Genomic DNA, 24377 nt, shown 5'->3' on the forward strand with positions numbered 1-24377 from the left:
ATTTTTCCCTCATTCAAAAAGTACAAAGACCAGGGGACACTCAATGAAATTGCATGGAAATTCTTTTAAAACAAATTGGAGGAAATATTTTTTCACTTAAAGAATAGTTATGCTCTGGAACTTGTTGCTGGAGGATGTGATAATGGCGGTCATTATATCTGGCTTCAAAACAGGTTTGGACAAGTTCCTGGAGAAAAAGTCTGTTATTGAGATGGTCATGAGGGAAGCCACTGCTTGCCTCGGGATTGGTAGCATGGATTGTCACTACTAATTGGGGTTCTGCCCGGTACTTGTGACTTGGATTAGTCACTGCTGGAAGCAGGATGCTAGGCTAGATGAACCACTGGTCTGACCCAGTATGGCTATTCTTATGTTTTTAAGTCCTTAAGTACTAAGCTTCGGTAAGCACTAACATGTGCATACTACAGGTTAAAAGTACTACCGCAGGGCACGCTCAGGTATCCTGCAGTAGTTTTGGGATTGGTGTGCGCTTCCCATGGAGCAGAGAGTAGGCACATGGTTAGTGGGTGAGCCCTTACCACCTAGAAAATAGGTATCAGTAGATGCTCATGCACTAATGGGGAAATTAGCACAAAGCCATTAATGGGAATAATGGAAATTGGGTCATTTTACTGCCACACTAAATGTGGTCTCAGCTTGTGGGAAAGACCCATGCTGGGGATAGCACTGGCTACTTTTTAGAGCAACTTAGTAAAAGGGTCCCTAAATTATTTAACTGAAGGATTAGCATGATCTAGTTGAAACCAACACTGTACTTTGATCCATTTTAGAAATGGTTTTTGAACAATGTAACAAGGAAGCTGAAGAAGAGAGCAACAGAAGGGAAAGAGAAGACTAGGAGAACAAAACAATAACAGCTTGCCAGAGTCTCAGCTCACTCCCACATCCATCTCTATCTGCACTTTCAGAGCTCATTCAGCTTAGGTAATGACCAGCCACAGAGCACTCATTGTAAACACCGAAGAGGCTTTTGATCAGAATTAGATTAAGAACCCAAAAATTACATCCACTACTTATCAAACTGGTAAAGCTGGAAGGGAAGATATAAAAGAAGTGATACATGACAAGAACTGGTTGTATTTGCTCTTGGTTTTAGTGTTAACAAATGATTAAACAAAGCACTTAGGGGGATCTTTTACTAAGCCACGGTTGTGTTTTTAACTCACAGTAGAAATCAGCTGGCGGTAAACACCAAGACACCCATGGGCTTGAGAAGCATAGAGTCACTGATTGTTAGTCTAAATGCTGCATTTATTTCTTTTTATTAATTTCATTTCTGGAGTTGAGGGAGAAGGTATTAGGAATAAAACTCCAGTGAATGTTCTCACATTTATTATGCTTCATTTGGATAAATGTGTCTCCCTACAAAACGAGGACGAGAGTGAAAACTGTGCTTGTGCATTAGTGTTGGTGTTTAGTCTGTGATCCAATTCTGCCCTCCTTTCCTCCCCGCCACGCCACGCCACGCCACCACTCAGAATTTACATTGAACTGGAGAATTTTTGTGAATGTTATCATGCCTTCAGATAGATGGACTGATAGAACCAGCCCTTAAACCCTCTTTTTATATTAGTTGAAAATCACAAGAAAGGATCAATACCAAAGTAGTTTCCAGGAAAGAGCACCAAGTAGATCTGCTTTCATGCAGCCACTGGAGCCTCAGTTTCAATTACCCTTTTCTTCATCAAAATGTTAATACATTCTGAAAACAAATTCTAATTTCCTTATAAGACATGCTAGACTAATTTTCTAGAAATATGCTAGTTAATTGAATTTGGTAAGTCACAAACATAATGAATTAATTTAAGACATAAAGGTGTTCATTTTCAAAGCACATAGATATACAAAGTTACATAGAGGGGCATTTTTGATAAGATGTCTGTCCAATTTTGGACGTTTTGCACAAAACATCCAAAATCTGAATAGGAAAGAAGGTCATTTTCGAAAAAGTCATATCTTTTTTTTTTAACATACTGTTTCGAACAAGGTTTTGTGCTTTGGACATTTTGTTTCTTGGTCCATTTTCGAAACCTAATAAGTGCAAAACTTAGAGATTCATGCCATTGGGATGTAGGAGGAGCCAGCATTTTTACTAGACTGGACCACCAGACATCCCAGGAGAGAATGGGGCACCCTAGAGGGCACTTCTGTGCACTTCATAAAAATGCTCCAAGGTACTCATCTCACCTTTGCTCCCTTATCTTGTCCCCTGGGCCATCCAAAATCCACCCAAAACCCACTGTTCCCCACTGTACACCACTACAATAGCCCTTATGGTTGAAAGGGGCACCTATATGTGGGTACAGTAGGGTTTTGGTGACCTTGAGAGAGGTCACAGTTTCCACCACAAGTGTGACAGGTAAAGGGAGATAGGGACCTGGGTCCCCCACTGTCTACTGCACCGACCACTACACTATTCTGATTTGGACGTTTTTGTGAGAAAAACATCCAAATGGTGTTTTATGTCACTTTTTAGACATTTTTCTCTTTTGAAAATGAGCCCCACAGTAACATATGTAACTTTGTAAGTCTATGTGCTTTGAAAATGAGCCTCTTAATATAAGAATATAAGCGTTGCCATATTGGGACAGACCAAAGGTCCATCTAGCCCAGTATCCTGTTTCCAACAGTGGCTAATCCATGTCACAAGTATCTGGCAACATTCCAGAACATTAAAACAGATTTTATTCTGCTTATCCTAGAAATAAGCAGTAGATTTTTCCAAGTCCATCTTAATAATGGCTTATGGACTTTTCTTTAAGGAAGTTACCACATTCTCTGACAACAAATTCCAGAGTTTAATGTTGAGAGAAATACATATTTTCTCTGGTTTGTTTTAAGTTTACTATTTACTACTTAATAGCTTCATTCCGTGTCCCCTAGTCCTAGTATTTTTGGAATGAGTAAGCAAGCAGCTCACCTTTACCTGTTCCACTCCAATCAGTAATTTATAGACCTCTGTCATATCTCCCCTCAGCTGTCTCTTCTCCAAGCTGAAGAGCCCTAGCTGCTTTAGTCTTTCCTCATAGGGAAGTCATCCCATCTCCTTTATCATTTTCGTTGCCTTTCTCGGTACCTTTTCTAATTCTGACACTACTGCAGTGCAAATCGAGAGGAGGGTTTCAACGTATCATCAATGATGACACTTAAATCCTTTTCCTGGACAGTGACTCCTAATGTGGAACCTTGCATCACATATCTACGTGCATATTTATATAAATAAGAAGTGTGATTACTTTTTCTGCATAGAATGCCACAGTAAATAACATTTTTAATCACATGTTCAGAAAATATACCTGAAGTTCTGGTGGAATGCCTGGATGACCCTTCTCTCCTTTCAAGCCCTGATTTCCACGTTCTCCTCTTGGGCCCAGGTCCCCTTTATCTCCTTTTTCACCTCTCTGTCCTTCTTGTCCTGTTGCACCATTATTTCCATTGTTCCCATGATTTCCTAATTGTTAAGAAATAAATAAATGAACAGCCCCAACAAGAAACAGAATGTAGAACTTCCATCTTTCTCTGCCCTCCCTTTCGAAAACTCAAACTGCAAACTCATGCTGCAATAGGTTCAAACTTTGGTATTTTGCATGCATGAAATTTGCTGCTTCTGAAAGCGAGAGGATGAACTATAAGGACATGGTAGTCATTATGGATTTAATAATTTTAATAAAGCATTTTCCATGTGTACAGAATGTTTTATCTTCCACCAATTTGCATGACCAAAAATATGCACAAATAAGTATTTGATGGTGCATGCTTTCACATGTGCCACATGTAAGCATACTCAGGGATTTAGTTTGGGTAGAACCGGGGTGAAATTATGATGCACATGTATATTTCATAAAACACATTAGTAAACACACATACATTTATTCCTTCTTTGAAGCAGGCATAAATTTGTGCATGAGGAATTGGGTGCCTTATAGTGCCTTCATAAAATATCTTTTAAAAAGTCTAGTATGAAAGCATATTTTGAATTTTTAATTAAACCACATGCTATAATAATATGGGGCTCATTTTCCAAACAGAAAAATATCTAAAAACCGACACAAAGTGGCAGATGGACGTTTTTCTTGCAGAAATGTCCAAATCACTTTTTTCAAAACACATTGTTAAGATGTTTTTCTTCGCAGTTCATCTGCAGTGCATCCAAATCACAAGGGGACATGTTGGGTGCTGGATTTGGGCGTTTCCATAACTTGGATGCTTTTTCTGCCATAATGGAACAAAGCAAAAACATCCAGGGCTACACGTGTGTGGTCTGGACCTCTTTCAGTCACAACTGAGTCATAAAAAGGTTCCATAAATGATCAGATAACCACTGGAGGGATTAAGACATGAGCCCCCTTACTCCCTCAGTGGCAACTGACCCCTCCCACCCGCCAAGGATGTGAAAGAAACAGTACATACCAGCCTCTATGACAGCTCCAGATATTATGGCCAGTCCTATTAGAAAAGCGATCAGGTCCCTGAAATAGCCTAGTGTTGGTACAGTGGAACCCAAGCCTATTTCGCACTCTAACTTCTGTTAGAAAGTGTGAGCCCTCCAAAACATAGAAATATAGAAACATAGAAACATGACAGCAGATAAAGGCCAAATGGCCTATCCAGCCTGCCCATCCTCTGTAAACCCCAACTCTTCCTTTTCCCACGCTTATCCCACGCTTTCTTAAATTCTGACACAGTCATCGACTCCATGACCTCCACCGGGAGGCCATTCCACACTTCTACCACCCTTTCCATGAAATAATACTTCTTAGATTCTTCCTAAGCCTATTCCCTCTTAACTTCATCGTATGCCCCCTTGGTCCAGAATTTTCCTTCAGTTGAAAAAGTCTCACTTCCTGTACATTAGTGCCCCTGAGATATTTAGATGTCTCTATCATATCTCCTCTCTTCCAGCATATACATGTTGAGGTTCATAAGCATGTCCCTATTTTTTTTTGTGTGTTCAAGACCGCTTACCAATTTTGTAGCTGCCCTCTGGACTGACTCCATCCTGTTTATATCTTTCCGTAGGTGCGGTCTCCAGAACTGCACACAGTACTCTAAATGGGGCCTCACCAGAGACTTATACAAGGGCACTATCACCTCTTTTTTCCTGCTGGTCATCCCTCTTTTTATGCACCCAAGCATCCTTCTGGTTTTGACCATCATTTTTTCTACTTGTTTGGAAGCTTTAAGGTAATCAGACACAATCACCCCCAAGTCCCGCTCTTCTTTTGTAACAGAAGCACTTCACCCCCTATATTGTCCCGTTCCCTCGGATTCTTGTGACCCAAGTGCATGACCCTGCATTCTTTAGCATTAAATCTTAATTGCAAAGCTACAAACATGGTATGTGATTTGCGTTGCAAACCGTACAAGGAAAGACTTGCCGTCCTGAACATGTATACCTTGGAGGAAAGGAGAAACAGTGATGACATGATACAGATGTTCAAATATTTAAAAGGTATTAATCTGCAATAGAACCTTTTCTGGAGACGGGAAGGTGGTAGAAGTAGAGGACATGAATTGAGGTTGAATAGGGGCAGACTCAGGAGTAATGTCAGGAAGTATTTTTTCACGGAAAGGGTGGTAGATGCATGGATTGCCCTCCCGCGGGAGGTGGTGGAGATGAAAACACTAATGGAATTCAAACATGCATGGGATAAACACAAAGGAATCCTGTTTAGAAGGAATGGATCTACGGAATCTTAGTGGAGATTGGGTGGTGACACCGGTATTTGGAGAGTAAAACTGGTGTAGGGCGGACTTCTACGATCTGTGCCCTGAGAGTGACTGAATAAATATGGATGGGCTGGAGTGTAAACTTTAAGGGGCTTCAACATTAGCTTCAGAACTTTTAGTACAGGAACAGTGCTGGGCAGACTTTTACGGTCTGTGCCCTGAGAAAGGTAGGGACAAATCAAACTCGGGTATACATATATATCCAGAAATATATCCAGAAATGTTAATAATGCCTTCTATTATATTACTATCTTTTATTCCATTACCATGTAACTCAAAATCCTTATGTAACACCATATGTCTACTCTCTTCTCATTTCAACTATCCATGATGTATTGTAAGCCACATTGAGCCTGCAAAGAGGTGGGAAAATGTGGGATACAAATGCAATAAATAAAATAAATATAAAGTATTACATACCATGTAAAATGAGTTTATCTTGTTGGGCAGACTGGATGGACTGTACAGGTCTTTATCTGTTGTCATTTACTATGTTACTATGTTGCCAAATATCGGACCATTCCTCCAGCTTCGCTAGGTTCTTCCTCATGTCTTTCAAACCCTCCAGGGTATCCACCCTGTTGCACCCACCAAAAACCTACTGAACCCACATATAGGTGACACCTGCAGGTATAAGGGCTATTTTAGTGGTGTATAGTTGGGTACAGTAAGTTTTTGCTGGGTTTTGAAGGGCTCCCCCATCTAATATGAGGGGGTAATGGTGAGAAGTGTACTTGGGACCTTTTATATGAAGTCCACTGCAGTGCCCCGTAGAGTGCCCCACTGCTCTGCTGGGATATCTGTGTGGCCAGTCCACACCCTCCCCCCCCCCCCCCCCCCCCCCCCCATGGCTTGTTTTTGTGTGTTTTTCCTGTGGATTTTTTTTCTTTCAAAAATGGTCAAGAAAGAAAAATGCACTGAGCACAAAACATTTGATTTTTGAACATTTTCAGCAAAACGTCCAAAGTTGGATTTAAAAGTCATATGAAAAATGCTTCTCCACATCAGTCAACAAATTAGATTGCAATCATTTTTCACTGTGGGCCTTCAGAGGTGGACTTTCAGAGGTATTTGCCACTGAAGAACAATATTGTTATTGAAAATTATTGAAGATTACTGAATATTGAATACTAGTAAAAAAAAAAGGCCCATTTCTGGAGCCAATGAAACGGGCGCTAGCAAGGCTTTCCTGTGGCCCCCGCCCCCCCACCCGTCGTCGATGTTGGTGAATTGATCCGCCTCCGCCCTCAATATCATAACATTTGATGCGAGGGCGGGACCCAGAGACTGTGTTTTTCGAGGCTTCAGAGCTTCGAGCATACGAACCTTGGCTTCAGTGACGTCAGAAGCCAATAGAACGTTGAGGGTGAGTTTTATATATATAGATTATTGACATGATGAAGATTGCTGGTGTCTCTCATTAGGAGTCATAATCATTAGGAGTCATAAATATTTATCAAATACCTCTGAAGGCCTAGAGTACAAAATTATTGTAATCCACTTTAACTATATAATATTATAGCTGTGTGCCTTTATAAAATACGCTTAAAATAGGTACGTTTTTGGGCTTTTCACATGAGTGCCCTGTTATAATATTAGCCTCTATTAAGGTAATTTTAAACTGGCATATAGGCAGGAAAGGGTACAAAGAGGGTGGAAGAAGAATGTTCCAGGATAAATCAGGCAGGAAAGAAGTCCAAGCTTCATAAAACTTTATTCTTCAACAGTACATCAACAGTTTCTCAATGTATCAGCAGTCACTAACAATGTAAAATCTGGGTCCTCCAAAGATGTCAACACTTTGGGCCATGTTTTGGCGCAAAGCCTACTTCAGGGGTCACCAGATAGATAAGTCTAAAAACATCAGGATGTTAATAATGAGATCCAAAGTACATAAATGGGTGAATCTCTTCATAAAGGCGTTTAATAAATCCCAATAAATCAATCAATCAATCAAGCAAGCAAGCAATAAAGCCAACTTTCAGTGTAACAAAAACCACTGGAAAAAAGTGAGGCTCCAGCAGGACACCAAACATAAGTTACCTAAGTATCTATTTTTATAAAGCAACGTATTTGCCTATATGTTTTTATAACATTTTCCCCGGGGAAAGTTGGCACAAACATTTACACCTGCTCGAAGGCAGGTATAACTCTGTGCTTATATGGGCTGGTAAGAACAGGTATTTGTGTGTCATTTATAAACACACCACTAGAACTAAAAATACGGGGTAAATCAAATTATTAATACTAGAACCATAAGCTATAACTCAAAAATTGTTGTTACTGGTAATACATTTATAGAATATGCAAAACTTTTATTCATACCACTATATAACAATTGCATTTAAAATCCACTATCAAACTAAGGAGATGAAATGAGGGAATCTGATGCACTAAAGATATTCTCATAAATCGATCTCTTAAGACCTAACCACAGTCTATAACAGCAATGTCACAGGCCACAAAAATGTTCCCAAATCAGTGAAGAGCAAACTGTTAGTGCTTCCAAATCACTGTCTTGAAGTAGTTTGAAACAAACCAAAATATTATCATTTGTTCAGGGATGTCCAAAAGCAAACCTCCTTGATCAGGACTATATGAAAAAGCCCATGAGGAATATCACCCCCTCCTCTTTCAAGCTCTAAAGATTAAAAGATTCACCAAATCTTCTGTTATCAGCACAAAATCCTCAGGTCAAAGTCTTTCCTCAATATAGATCCATATTTCGCTACTTGGCTTCCTCAGGAGCAACAGAGTTCACCCAGGACAAAGTAGGGACCCCAGCCAGATCAACCTTAACGGTCAAAAAAATGCTGATTTTAGGTGCAATTGTTTATAGCAGTATGAATAAAAGTTTTGCATATTCTATAAATGTATTACCAGTAACAAAAAGTTTTAAGAAAAAAATTTGTGATTTATAAAACATGTATAAGTGTCTTATTAGGGTGTCAGCTGAATATCGGCTGACACTCATATAAATTCTGGTAACCTGAACATGTCCGGTCAGACCCAGATATTCAGGGGTCCTTTTATAAAGGCACATTAGAGGTCTTACTGCGCACTAATGATTAGTATGCGCTAAACACTAGCGACGCACATAGAAATATATGGGTCGCTAATGTTTAGCGAGTGCTTATTTTTAATGCATGCTAAAAACGTTAGCGCACCTTTGTAAAAGGACCCCACAATGACAGTGCCGAGACATGGCCCAGCATTGAAGATCAGGGCCTAATTTAGCCAGTGATGGTCGGCATTAAAAAAAAAAGAAAACCACTGACCTCAGCCTGCTGAATATTGCCTGGCCAATAGATTAGATGTTAGTTCTTGACATGAAATGTGACCCTCTACCTTGTATCCCCATGTATTGCTGAACTCATAATACTGCTTCTTCTATCACTGGTCAGAGTTACAGATCACAAATTCATCAGAGTGTCAAAAAAATAAGCCATTCACAGACCCTAAGATGAAAAGAGCCTCAGTCGTTGTTCAATGAAAACACCTAGGGGCCCTTTTACTAAGTCACGTAAACATCTACACGTGTCCAACGCATGCCAAAATGGAGTTACCACCCGACTACCACGTGGTTCTTGCGGTAATTTCATTTTTGGTGCGTGTCCGATACGTGCATCTGAAAAATACTTTTTATTTTTGGGCGTGCGTAATGGACATGTGCCAAGTGGTATTTGATGCGAATAGGTCATTACCGCCCAGATTCTTTACCGCTAGGTCAATGGCTGGCGATAAGGTCTCAGACCCAAAATGGACGTGTGGCAATTTTGATTTTGCCCCATGTCCATTTTCAAAAAAAAAAAAGGCCTTTTTTACAGGCATGCTAAAAAATGGATTGGTGCGCACCCAAAACCCGCATCTACACTACCGCAAGCCATTTTTCAGCACGCCTTTGTAAAAGCACTATGCTTGCAGGTTTCCTGAACGATGGTGAATGATTTCAGGTGAAGGATTGCCTTAGCTAGATAAGTGAGAGAGAGATATACAATAAGGGGACAGGGGGAAACATTAGATAATTGCAAAAGAAGTCTCATATTACCATAGTCCAACAGAGGCTGGTTTCAACTGAACTGGAAGTCCTAAAGAGTAAGGAAAAAAACTGCCAGCCCCCCCCCCCCCCAAAAAAAAAATGTTAAAAGAAGGGGATGTTAGTACTAGCTTAAAACCTTACTCCAACAAGTGGGTGACTTAGAAGTTACATTATTGAAAGGAGATGAATGTCATATATGCAGGAATAAAGGGGGAGACAACCTTCAGTACCTGATATGATAAAGTGAAGAGCTAATGGAAAATAATTAAATATTGTTTTAGAATTAATAATGCAGTTGAAATTTTGTTTGCACTGTGGTGCACATTGATTCACTATATTGAATGGTAACTTCTAAGGAAAGGAATTGTGTTGTGATCTCAGTAGCATTAAGCATAATTTTTACCTGGCATCCCAGGAGGGCCAGGTGGTCCTTGGTATCCTCGGAATGCAAAATCCCCTCGGCAGCAATGACTGCAATCTGGTTGTTCTTGCCCACCAGTTGGTACCTTAAGTAGAAATGCAGGTAGTTCATACACTACTCTTACAATCATATGTTTCCTTGCACAGATCTGGTAGTCTGATATATTTAACATAATCAACAGGAACTGGAAGAAGGATTTAGCCAAGGCAGCATGGCCATGGACTGGTTCTCTGACATATATGAACAGAAATTGAAAATGGGACTTCTAAAATCATGGGAGATTTATGAATTCATAAGTGTGCAGCATGCTCTTGTGTCAGCCTGCTTAAAGCTTCACCACGTCCCAAAACCATCACACAGAGAGAATGAAATCTACAGTTTTATTTAAGACCCTTGTTCAATGTGTTCAGCTGCAATTTCTCATCAAACCACACCTACCATATTCTATCTTCATAATCTAGACTATCAAACACGGGACTGATGATTTTATATTGATGTATACAGTCACAAAAAAGAGGGAATGCAGCATACAAAAGCAACCAAACAAACAAACAAAGCAAACACTGGGCCTTCAGGATTGAGAAAAATGTAGTCCTTTATTTATAATGAAGACCCGACACGATCCGTGTTTCGGCGTACAAACGCCTGCATCAGGGGTCAAGGGACTCCTATAGGTCAGCAAAATGATTAGTTGACAAGGATGTGGAATAAACAATCAGAATATATTACCCGGTGTTTGAACAGCTCGTTTGTAGAACGCCTTCAGCCGCGTAAAACGGCCCAGTGTTTGCTTTGTTTGTTTGATTTTATATTGATGTCATATATGTACATTTATCAAATACAATGTTCTACAATTTTTGTTATAATGTATACATCCCCCGCCCCCCCCCCCCCCCCGATTTTACATAGGTCTCCAAAATTTGAGTGCCCAAATTTGGACACGGATCCTAGATCCGCGTGTAAACTAATTAGTTAATGAGTTAATTGGTGTTTAAATGGCAGTCATTTAAGTTTACCTGTGAATCTGCCCTGTTCTCTATTCTATACAATGCGCATCCAAATTTTATAGCGCACAACTTAAAAGATGGCCATGGGCGGGTCAGGGAAATTGAAATCATGTGGTAGCTGAACACAAAAATCCCATGGAAAAAATACAATACACCATAAAGCAGGAAATGGAAGAAGGCTCAAACAAACAATGGAACTTCAAAAGAAGACAATACATTTATTCATGCAGTATAAATAATTGCATAGAAAAACTCTTCTTTTGTTGCTGTTACATAAAAGACTTGACACAGCACCTGCCTCAGGAGTCTTGCAGTTGTTTGTCCAACAAGTGGAACTGAACTGCTACGATGAATGATGCCTGATGGTCTTTAAAAAGACTGTGCAAAAGTTGTTGATGCAAACAATTCTATAAAGAAATCCCAGCAATAAAAAGTCCTATATGTGGAGTGCTAACGTCAAACGAAAAACCACCAACAGCAGACGAGCTCGCACAATATTTTGAAGAGAAAATAATAAAAATAAGATCAAACCTAGCTGCAACACACTCATAGATACCCTACACAAATGTGAAATCCACGAGGACCACATCAAGGCAGACAGAATCTGGTCCTCCTTTAAGATACCAACAACCAGCTCAGTTAAAGCACTATTGACAAAATATGCACACGCCAATTGCCTATTAGACAGCTGCCCAAACTACATGATGGAAAACCCACCAGATTATTTCATCAAATGCTTAACTGAACACACAGAATACATGTTCTCGAAAGGCCATTTCCTTCTGACAAAGGCAACATCATACTCACTCCAATTCCTAAAGACACCACCAGAAAGATCAGTGAACTCACTAATTACAGACTAGTAGCATCAATACCACTGCTGACAAAAACAATGGAGGGACAGTAGCACAACAATTAATGGAATACCTAACGCATTACTCAGTCCTTCACAGCTCACAATCAGGCTTCAGACCATGCTATTGCACTGAAACAGTCATAACCACCTTGATCACAAAATTCAGAAAAATAAGCCAAGGCCAGTAAATACTATTACTACAATTTGATAAGTTAGGCGCCTTCGACCTAGTAGATCACACAATACTAATGACCCTGCTCGACAACATAGAAATAAGTGGAGTAGTAGCAGCCTATTTTTTCAGTGGATGTCTAAGAACTAGATCCTACCTTGTCAAGATGTCCAATGAATTTTTAGCCTCCTGGATCCCTGGATGTTTCCCGATATCACCAATATTATTCAATGTCCTGATGACTCCATTTGGCAAGAAACTGGAAAAAATGGGTTTAAACCCATTCATATACACAGACGATGTCACCATCTACATACGTTTCAACAACAGCATCACACAGATATTGGATAAAGCCAAAAAAGGACTCGACCTCAAGGAAAATTGGGCCACAACTGTCACAACTTAAACTGAAATGAGACAAAACCAAACTCCTGGTTTTATCCAGTCAGCACAATCTCACTACTTACCAAAACATCATAATAGATCGACAATCTTACACAATCGAAACACAAATAAAAATACTTGGAGTCAATCTTGACAAATATCTGACCCTCGATGACCAAGCTGCTGCAATCATGTTAAAAAGCTACAAAACACTATGGAAACTGAGAAGAAGTACATAAGTAGTGCCATACTGGGAAAGACCAAAGGTCCATCTAGCCCAGCATCCTGTCACCGACAGTGGCCAATCCAGGTCAAGGGCACCTGGCACGCTCCCCAAACGTAAAAACATTCCAGACAAGTTATACCTAAAAATGCGGAATTTTTCCAAGTCCATTTAATAGCGGTCTATGGACTTGTCCTTTAGGAATCTATCTAACCCCTTTTTAAACTCCGTCAAGCTAACCGCCCGTACCACGTTCTCCGGCAACGAATTCCAGAGTCTAATTACACGTTGGGTGAAGAAAAATTTTCTCCGATTCGTTTTAAATTTACCACACTGTAGCTTCAACTCATGCCCTCTAGTCCTAGTATTTTTTGATAGCGTGAACAGTCGCTTCACATCCACCCGATCCATTCCACTCATTATTTTATACACTTCTATCATATCTCCCCTCAGCCGTCTCTTCTCCAAGCTGAAAAGCCCTAGCCTTCTCAGCCTCTCTTCATAGGAAAGTCGTCCCATCCCCACTATCATTTTCGTTGCCCTTCGCTGTACCTTTTCCAATTCTACTATATCTTTTTTGAGATACGGAGACCAGTACTGAACACAATACTCCAGGTGCGGTCGCACCATGGAGCGATACAACGGCATTATAACATCCGCACACCTGGACTCCATACCCTTCCTAATAACACCCAACATTCTATTCGCTTTCCTAGCCGCAGCAGCACACTGAGCAGAAGGTTTCAGCGTATCATCGACGACGACACCCAGATCCCTTTCTTGATCCGTAACTCCTAACGCGGAACCTTGCAAGACGTAGCTATAATTCGGGTTCCTCTTACCCACATGCATCACTTTGCACTTGTCAACATTGAACTTCATCTGCCACTTGCACGCCCATTCTCCCAGTCTCGCAAGGTCCTCCTGTAATCGTTCACATTCCTCCTGCGACTTGACGACCCTGAATAATTTTGTGTCATCGGCGAATTTAATTACCTCACTAGTTATTCCCATCTCTAGGTCATTTATAAATACATTAAAAAGCAACGGACCCAGCACAGACCCCTGCGGGACCCCACTAACTATCCTCCTCCACTGAGAATACTGGCCACGCAATCCTACTCTCTGCTTCCTATCTTTCAACCAGTTCTTAATCCATAATAATACCCTACCTCCGATTCCATGACTCTGCAATTTCTTCAGGAGTCTTTCGTGCGGCACTTTGTCAAACGCCTTCTGAAAATCCAGATATACAATATCAACCGGCTCCCCATTGTCCACATGTTTGCTTACCCCCTCAAAAAAATGCATTAGATTGGTGAGGCAAGACTTCCCTTCACTAAATCCGTGCTGACTTTGTCTCATCAGTCCATGTTTTTGTATATGCTCTGTAATTTTATTCTTAATAATAGCCTCCACCATCTTGCCCGGCACCGACGTCAGACTCACCGGTCTATAATTTCCCGGATCTCCTCTGGAACCCTTCTTAAAAATCGGAGTAACATTGGCTACCCTCCAGTCTTCCGGTACTACACTTGATTTTAGGGACAGATTGCATATTTCCCTAGACCGTCATTCCATCTTATAGTACAGACGCTGATATTGTCCTAACTAGACTACTGTAATTCAGCATATGTAGGTTGCAAAGAAAACCTACTTCGATCATGCAGACCGTCCAAAACACAGCAGCAAGATCGATATTCAAAAAGTTGAAATATGATAGAGCAACCCCACTACTCATAATGCTACACTGGCTCCAAATCAAGGCCAGACTATTTTTCAAAACCAGCACAATCATCTTTAAAATACTGTTTGGCATGTCACCGAACTACATGCTAGACATGATCAAACTATCTCCAAGAAATGCAAACCCATTACCTACTATTCCACCTGCCCAACTGTAAAAACGTACTATACAAGTCCACCTACACGGTGGGATTTAGCTACCTGGGCTCAAAGTGGTGGAACTCAATTCCCATAGTCATAAGAAGCATCACAAACTACTGGAAAGAAGAATCAGAAACTGGAAGAAGCAACACAAACTACTTCCAGTTCAGAAAAGACCTACCTCTTCAGGAAATTCTATGAGTAAAATATACATTGATCATTCTGGAACAACAATACACAACACAACCTCTAACTGTAACGCATCTTTTCATGTAAGAAATGAACTAAGACATATCTTTTCAAGAAACCCAATGACTATTCCATATGCATTAATAGTTATCTTGCCAACCACTGTAAAACACAGCATCATACAACCTTGTAAATGTAATTGAATCAATGTAATCTCTAAATGTAAGCCACATTCAACCAAAACTCATTTTTGGATAATTGTGGGATACAAGTATGAATAAATAAATACATAAATAAATTTACTAGCATCCCAATACTTGTTTTCTTCTTTTTTACGCTTGAAATATACAGACATTTACTACAGATGCTTGACTCCTGTCCTGTGGCAGGCATTTTATTTGTCGAAACATGGACCGTGTCAAGTTCATTGTATCTGGTTTGTCAATAAATGTTTGTACAATAAACCTCTGGAGATTTGTCTGCTTGGTTGGCCTACATCCCTTCCCTACTGCTTTGAGTGACTGTTTCTATTTTGTAACTAGCCTCAGGTGATTGCAGTGAGGAACATAAATATTTTTTTTGTTACATTTGTACCCCGCGCTTTCCCACTCATGGCAGGCTATTGTTATATAAAATAAATAAATAAATAAATAAATAAATAAATGTCTTATTGGGTTATCTGTATGCTGTGAAGTATGATCCTTTTTACTGGGAAAGGCATCCCTCTTAAGGATGGGGATTATTTTCTGTCCCCTCTTGCTCTGAGTTCCAAAAGTACAATAACCAACTATATAGGGCCTCTTTTACTAATCTGCGCTAGTGATTCCCGGCTTGGCAATGCTGACAAAGCCCATTCACTTTAAATAGGCTTGTTGGCATTGCTGTCCTTCATGTTTAGATCCTTAGTTAAATAGCTGTACCAGCATAACAGACTGTAATGCAATCTCTTCACTAGCAGGGTTAAATCATTTAGGGCTAAATGTACTAAGGTACGCTACTGCCTCAGTGTATGTGGTCTTGCATAGCCATTTTACAAAATTACCACATGAGCATTATATTAGACACTTGTATCCCCCATATCACTGCACCCTCTAAGCTGAGCAAGAGTCCTGCACCTACAGTCCTACCAGTGGGGGGTGCTGTTTTACTATCACAGTTTCAATAGTGAGGGACAGGCAAGCTCTGCAGGGCTCCAGGGAATCTAATTGTCTATAGCGATTGAAGACACAATTTTGAAGCACCACCCCCCACTCGCAACAATGCAGTTGGAGGACTCCCGCTGAGCTTAGAGGGAACAGTGTCGCAGATATCTCCTAAGTTCAGTGCGATTAACACAAGAGACTGGGCAATCTCAGGATCCCAACAAAATTTCACATAACAAGCTGCAGTAGCTGCATTAGGGCCCTTTTTCCTACAGCAGGTAAAATGCCCCCTTCCCCCCCCCCAAAAAAAAAATGTCCATGCTGTATGATTACTCTTACCGCATGGCCATGCAGCGGGGAGCACTTACCACTGAATTTTGAAGCCCTTACTGCCCATTGAGGTGGCAGTAAGGGCTTCTGTGGTAACCCAGTGGTAACCGCGAGCTGCCCGATTACTGCCAGGTTAGTGCCGTGGTAACAATTCAGAAATATATATTTTGTTGCACTGAAATGGCGTGCGCTTGAGGCGAAACTACCGCCAGAGGCTGCATAGGGCCAGCTGTAGTTCCAGGGTTCCTTTAGTAAAAGGGCCCCTAAATTTCTAAAATATACTAGTGTATGTACTAGCTAGTCAGATAGACAGCTGTTTTAGGGTGTACAAGTGTCAGAAATGTTCTATAAGATAATCCACTTCAGAAGTGGCAATATGTATATTTCTGAAGTGCAGAGATGCCAAGTCTCACTCATTAGAGGTGAGTCACACTCATGTGAAGGCTCTCTCTCTCTCTCTCTTATACACTCTTTGAGCCCCTTTTCTTACCCATTAATTGCCGGTGCCAGTGCACTGATCCTGATCACTACTGTCACGAGAGGCAAACTTAAGAGGAAAAAAAGGCAAGGTACCTAACCAATAGGAAGAAATCAGAGCACCTTCCTGTGTACTTTGCCTCCCCCAAACCCGTTCCTTTTCCCCATACCTACAAGCACATATGCTTTGAAACCTATGCATCTACTTCTAGCCACTGAGTGGAGGGCACTTCCGTCTGGAAAATTTGTGCAGGTAACTGCTTAGTTGCATGAGCAAATTCCTCTAAAAATTGTTTCATAGTGCTTTTTCTGATTATACCCTTTCAGAGGCACCAAAGAAAAGCAAATATCATTGCATGCTGTCCCCCCCCCCCCCCCCCGCCCCCCGTTTGCAAATCAATATGGAACCTAAATCTTTCTAGATTTATACCCCAGATACAATCTGAAAACAATCTCACTCTTCCGCTTTCTGTCTCACTCTTTGAGGTGGTAAATCTCACTCTTTATGGTTCACCCTGGCATCTCTGGAAAAGTATGGTAGAATTTTGTTTGAATACAAGGTCCTGTATGGACTCAAGTAATACTGCTTTTTGTCTGCAATCTGAATTAGTACGCATCTTACTGAATTTGTGTGCCAAGTTTAAATTTAATATTATTTTTTAAAAATTACATTTGGTGTATTTAGAGCTTTGCCAAGTTAAAATCCAATCATACCCTGCATGGCTATGCTGTTATCAGTACTGTGGTATTAGCTTTACTCACCCATGCATATTTAGCTATGTAAGTTACTAATGATATAAAATTGGATTGAAATAATGTATCATTTGATGCTTTAAGCTACTGATCTGCAAAAAAGAGTTATTAACATTTTTTTAAGTTGTCAAATATTAGTTCAGAGTACCTGGACTCTGTCTGAGGTAGTCTCTGTTACATCATCTACAGGGACTTCTGGTATCAGCCAGTTTTGATCAGAAGTTGTGTTACCATCAACAGTCCTATTTACGGGTTGGCTCCGTTCTCCTATTGTTTGTCTGCTGGAGCTGCTATTGCCTGTCAGCTGGTGGTGGCTTTGAACTACTTTGCCCACAGGTTTATAATATCTTCTCCTCACCTCTATGTGCTCATCTTGACACAGGCAGAAGGGAAGGATAAGTAAGAACAGCAGATGCCACTTGATGAAATCCTGAAGTGCCATGCTTCTCAGAAAAATTAATGCTTGCCCAGATAGAAAGTTCTTCTACAGCGCTGCACAGTCCTTTCAGGTACTTGGGCTGTCAAAGCTCATGCCTTGACTTTTTTGCAAGGATTTATAAGCTGGTGAGCAGCAAATGCAGCAATTGCTACATGCCAAAATGGCAGAATCCTTTGTTTTAAATCAGTCATGCCTTCCCAACATAAGGTAGACATTACTCATCGCTTTAACGTCACAAGCAAAATTGATTTTTACGCTATGGATGCCTCGCTTATTTATGATACTATCATGATCTCTACTTGAGAACATTTACAAATGTGGCACCTTTCTTTGGCATGTTTTCATTTAAGTGTGAAAAATGTGATGAGAACGGATAACAGGCCTAATAGGTTGTCATCCATGATTAGACACGGAAGTACTGGGAACGAAACACTTTGGAACCAATCGTCTTGATTATTTGCCAGGAAACTCTCACAAATGTTCAGAGGAAGTAAAGCCACCCAAAAACAATTAGGAAAGAAAAGGCATTACGATTTTCAAATGATTCTGGCCTTGGCCTGTAGTTCTTTTTCTTCACCGCTGATTCAGCAAGGTGAGGAGCGCTGATTTAAAAAGTGTTTGAATGGGCTCCGTCAGCATTGCCATGCGGGAACTGCTAGTGTAGCTCGATAAAAGAGGCCCTAAATACAAACATATATTATAAACTTCACAGAAAAAGAAAGAGGGACAGATAATCTCTGAAATCCTACATATAGTTTTTAAAAAACTTGAGAGGTTTCCATAGTACAAGGTAGTCCATAATCTCTTGAGCACTAAAACCTCCTGTCTGGACATTCTGATTCAAACAAATTAGAAAATATTAGATATATTGGGCTGGATTCAGTAAATGGCACTCAAAATTCAGCACTGAATGGTATTCTACAAGAGGCTTTCTGGAATCGGCGCCCTTTATAGAATAACATATAGCTTCAAGATCTGCCCTCAACTTTAGGTGCAAAGAGTTACACCAACTGAAACCAGGTATAAATCTCACCGCGCAAGTTGTGCACGGATGTGCACTATTCTATAACACTGCACGCATTTTAAGGGAATGCCCCTCACCTGCCCATGCCCCTCCCAAGGTCACGCCTCCTTTGTAGATCTGCACAGAAACACTTAGGTGTAAGTGTGTTTTTGTGCAAACCTGCTGTTTCGGCTCCAGCAGAATGCTTTTCCGCACTGAAAATTCAGCACAGAAGTACTGCTTAACATTTGGCACCATATATATGTAGAATTCCCCTGATTACATGCAGAAATATTAAAGCCACATCAAATCTAAATGAGCAGCAATAGACAGGCTAGGCAAGCAGACACTAAGGACTATTAAAAATAAAACAATTATGAACAAGGACTGGGAGAGGAAACCTTTTTTTTTTTTTTGGTGGGGGGGAGAACTAGCTACATCTTTTAAAATATTCATTTTGTTGGTTTTTATTTTCTTTAATAACATGTAATAGCTGCTTATAACTACACCTGGTCTAACAGTTGTTACTGAAGCTACTTTCAACTGGGGGAGCTGCACTTGGTGTGAAATAGTTGAAAGGGCTGTAATAGTTACTGATCTATCCATCATCTCCATAACACATCAGAATCATTCAGGTGAGCATCTAAAGCTATTTGCCAGCTGGAAACAGAGAAGCAGAGAAAAAGTGCAATTAAAAACAAAGCAATTTGAAAATGAGGCAAGAAAAGAGAGACGTGAATAGAAACATTTCATTTCCTAAATTAGTCAGGTGTGGAAGTACTGTAGCTCCAAACCTTGCATTATCTGTCTTTTCTTGTCACTTTCTGCCACAGTAGGGTAATGATGGTAGCATCAGCTTGGTGCACAGTCTAATCTGCCTATACTTTGCCGAATCATCTGTGTTGGAACTTGGATATGTGTACATGCCTTTGAGAACAATGTGGATTGTCTGGAATACATTCTCATCATTACGCTAGTCTTATAGCCCGCAAATACCCTATTATGGTTCACTGCGGGTAACAATAACATAAGACTGATCCAACCATTCAGAAATTCACATATTACTCATAGTAGATCATACTAATCGACAATACATTTGACAACCCTGTGCAAAAAAAATATCTTAGTAAGAATCAGAGCAGATACATTTTCTTAGTAGAAAAATGTCTTCAATAACTTCCAAAACATTAAATAATCTCTAATTACTTAGAATCCAACAGGAAGAGAATTCCATAAAGTAACTGCTTGATATGAAATAGATGTGGACAAAAATCTAACATACTTAACGAAGGATGACTTACAAGAACCTGATTATCTTGCTTATAATCAAAAGAGAAAAACGCCTATATTGCGACGCAAATCAGTAGATGGGCGTCTTTCTCCCATGGGCGCCCAAATCGGTATAATTGAAAGCCGATTTGGGGCGTTTCCAACTGCAATCCGTCGCAGAAATGGGTAAAGATGACGGGGCGTGTGGGAGGCGTGGTGAAGGCAGAACTGGGGCGTGGTTATCGGCTGAGGAGAGATGGGTGTCTTTAGCTGATAATCGAAAAAAAAGGCGTTTTTACCGCAATTTTGGGTCACTTTTTTTGGACCCTTTTTTTTCACGAACAAGTCCCAAAAAAGTGCCCCAACTGCCCAGATGACCACCGGAGGGAATCGGGGATGACCTCCCCAGACTCCCCCAGTGGTCACTAACCCCCTCCCACCAAAACAAACCCACTTTAATAACTTTTTTCCAGCCTCAATGCCAGCCTCAAATGCCGTACCCACCTCCATGACAGCAGAATGTGTTCTATCCTCTGACAGCCTTTCCCTGGTTCTGATGTGGCTCTCGGGTGAGTGTGACACCTTTTCTGTTATGCGCACTGCAGAATCACATCAGCAATGCATTGTGGTGTGTGTAGGGTATTGAGCTCCGTGATTCCACTAGCTTGTGGCAAATGCTCACGATGTTGGTAGTTGGTAGGCTATACTCCCATAGTGCTTTTCCCCCTGCTTACTGGGTCAGAGTGTGCCCTGTTTTGTTTCCGGTAGTCCATGAGGTAGTGGCCATTTTTGTAAGCCAGTTTTAGATCCCTTTCACGTGTTAGCCATGTTAGAGAACTTAGTTCTTACCTTGAATGTGGCTGAAAGAGGGCATTGTACAGCATTCTGCCAGCTCTGACCTACTGCTAATCTCAGTACCAGCGAGAATCATTGTCAGTGGGGCACAACCTCTGATCCGCAGTTAACTGTGAGTAAGCGTGCTTATTCCAATAAAGGAAGTTTTTGGAGAGATTAGTCTTCAGGTGTCAACTGGTGTGCCAATGTTATATAGCAGCAACAAGTCCTAGAGGCCTGCATGTATGTAGGTCCCTGGAGCACTTTTAGTGGGTACCGCAGTGTACGTCAGCCAGGTGGACCCGGGCCCATCCCCCCCTACCTGTAACACTTGTGCTGGTAAATGGGAGGTCTCCAAAACCCACTGTACCCACATGTAGGTGCCCCCTTCACCCCTAAGAGCTATGGTAGTGTTGTACATTTGTGGGTAGTGGGTTTTGGGGGAGGGGGTTGGGTGCTCAGCACCCGTGGTAAGGGAGCTATGCATGTGGGAGCTGTTTCTGAAGTCCACCGCACTGACCTCTAGGGTGCCCAGTTTGGTGTCCTGGCATATCAGGGGGGCCAGTGTACTACGAATCCTGGCCCCTCCCATGACCAAATGGCTCGGATTAGGACGTTTCTGAGCTGGGCATTTTTAGTTTTCATTATCGCTAAAAAAAACAAACGCCCAGCTGAAAAACATCCATTTTTTTCGAAAATATGGTCTGTCCCGCCTCTTCACATACCCGTTTTCGGACATAGATGCCCATGGAGATAGGCGTTCGCGTTCGATTATGCCCCTCCACGTAATTGTTCAGATTTATCACATAGAAAAATGTTAAATGTCTCTCCGAAATAAGATGGAGCTATTGGAGCTATACCACAAAGTATTTTAAAAAACATAACCACAAGTTTGAAAAACACTTGCGCTTCAACAGGAAGCCAGTTCAACTTTAAAATTTAAGAAGTTATTGAATCCAATTTACCCAAAGAGTAGATCAATCTGATCGCCGTATTCTGCACTATCTGAAGGCTTCTTAATGAAGCCTTAGTACAGCCTGCAAAGACTACATAGAAATGTTAAGTAGTAGTAGTAATAGACAATCCTCAATCTGGAAAGGGCTCTAGATAAAAGTCACCAAAAATAGTGATGAAGAAAGAAGTGAGGAGGAAAAAAACAGTTTGAAGGTTACAAGGATTAGCAACGGGGAGAGGAAGGGAACTGAGAAACATTAAAGTTTAAACACCTCAAAAGAGCTATGGAGACATCCTGGGTGAAAACCAATCTGCCTCATCATGATCATCTTCATGGAACATGTAGGGTAAGAACTGAAATTTTAGGACAATCTGTGAAATCTTTCAGCTAGCACAGCTCTCTTCAGTGAGGATAGGAATGGCTCAACTCAGGGTAGATCTGGCCAGAATTAAAGGTACCTGCTCCCATAATTGGAGCAATTGGAGATCGACCAATGGCTTAGTGGCAGTAGTCTTCTGACCCCAAGTCAGGGCTTCTGCACCCAAGGTTGACAGGGCTGGGGATGCTGCAGAGGCAGTGTTCAAGCCCCAGTGGAAGGGATTGTGGTCATTGCTCCAGGGTGACAACCTAGAGTTAGATTCAGAGCCCAAGAATACAACATCCTGGATGGAAACCTGGTGCATGGCTCCTGGCCCAGGACCATCACTGCAATAACTAGACTAGGTATTGTGTGGGGGATATATAATAGGGAGGGAATGGAGGAGTAGCCTATTAGATCAGTTTCTTGTGGCCTTGGGCAAGCTATTTAACCTTCCATTGCCTGTGGTCCAATGTTGGGTGGGTTCTGGTAGCAATGCTAGATTTCTTCAGTTGGCAGGGCTTAGGGATCCTCATCATTTAAAGCACCTTCCCAGTGGCTCCACCTGGTGCATTTTTGGTGGTCCAGGGGCTTGAGCCTATAGTGTAATAACAGTGTCTCTCCAATCTCACAGTGGCTATACCCAATTCTAGGCTCACCACACTCATCCAATTGGATTGTTATGTATTTCTCTAATTAATTACCAGAAGGACAGTGTATCAAATACAATCAAATACATAAATAGATAATTAAGTTGCTCAATATCATTATGCAATATTTGTGAGGTGCAATAAATATGTAATAGATAGTTCAAAAGCATGTGGCAATTATGGCAAAGCTGTAGAAGCACTAAGGGCCACTGACAGCCACAAAGATGTTACAAAGAAAAGGGAAAGCCTTTTATATAAAGATGTCACAAATCAGATCTACCTTCTGTATAGAATTCAAAGCTTAACAGGCTAACAAGTAAACACAGCAGGAAATGATTATTGTCCATATCAGAAAAAAAACCTTCTTTTCTATAACCTTCACAAAGAGAAATCAAATGTCCATGAAGGAATTGTAAACGATTAGTACAACAAGGCAAAGGTCTTTGAGAACTATATATGTAGACTATCATCAGTCACCAGATGCTGTTTTGGCATCACAAATACATCTCTTTTTCTCACAGATCCTTCACATTATCTTGAACATTACCATCTTCAATGCCCTCTTTAGTTTCATAGAGGGAAGGAAGACAAATGTAGGTTATTGTTTAATCCAGCTGTTTTCTTCTGTTTCTTTGTACTTCCTGCCTAACTGGAACTAGAGCTGGGATTCTGGCATCATGAATCATTCTTTGCAACTACAAAGAAATGTTTTCCTTATTATATTAAGATACAGATGAGCCCTTGAGTTGAGCTGATTCCTGGTGACCGTACAATGAAGGACTACCCTCCTCCTTTTGGCTTTCTTGGCAAGATGCAGGATTGGTTTGCCATTGCACAGTGTGAGGCATCATTTTGTTGCTGCTTACCAACATAGCGGGATACAACCTGGACTGGCATTGCTACCAGAACCCACCCAACATTGGACCACAGGCAATGGAAGGTTAAATAGCTTGCCCAAGGCCACAAGAAACTGATCTAATAGGCTACTCTTCCATTCCCTCCCTATTATATATCCCCCACACAATACCTAGTCTAGTTATTGCAGTGATGGTCCTGGGCCAGGAGCCATGCACCAGGTTTCCATCCAGGATGTTGTATTCTTGGGCTCTGAATCTAACTCTAGGTTGTCACCCTGGAGCAATGACCACAATCCCTTCCACTGGGGCTTGAACACTGCCTCTGCAGCATCCCCAGCCCTGTCAACCTTGGGTGCAGAAGCCCTGACTTGGGGTCAGAAG

At 41.0% G+C, this 24377-nt stretch overlaps 1 protein-coding gene across 2 annotated transcripts in view; it reads right to left on the reverse strand.

Moving 5' to 3' along the window:
* Window positions 1-18188, reverse strand: part of C1QTNF3 (C1q and TNF related 3) — a 58723-nt gene extending 40535 nt beyond the window's left edge. Inside the window, exons 1-3 of one of the 2 annotated variants that reach the window (XM_030192126.1) lie at window positions 17780-18188; window positions 10194-10296; window positions 3318-3472 (exon numbers count right to left, since the gene is read on the reverse strand). In XM_030192126.1, coding sequence (XP_030047986.1) covers window positions 3318-3472; window positions 10194-10296; window positions 17780-18073 — 552 coding nt within the window. In that variant the 5' untranslated portion in view covers window positions 18074-18188. The remainder of the gene's footprint in view (window positions 1-3317; window positions 3473-10193; window positions 10297-17779) is intronic. The other variant, XM_030192127.1, reaches the window with a different exon arrangement.
* Window positions 18189-24377: the final 6189 nt, after the last annotated feature.

The sequence above is a fragment of the Microcaecilia unicolor genome, chromosome 2 (assembly GCF_901765095.1).
Source record: "Microcaecilia unicolor chromosome 2, aMicUni1.1, whole genome shotgun sequence".
Classification (NCBI taxonomy): Eukaryota; Metazoa; Chordata; class Amphibia; order Gymnophiona; family Siphonopidae; genus Microcaecilia; species Microcaecilia unicolor.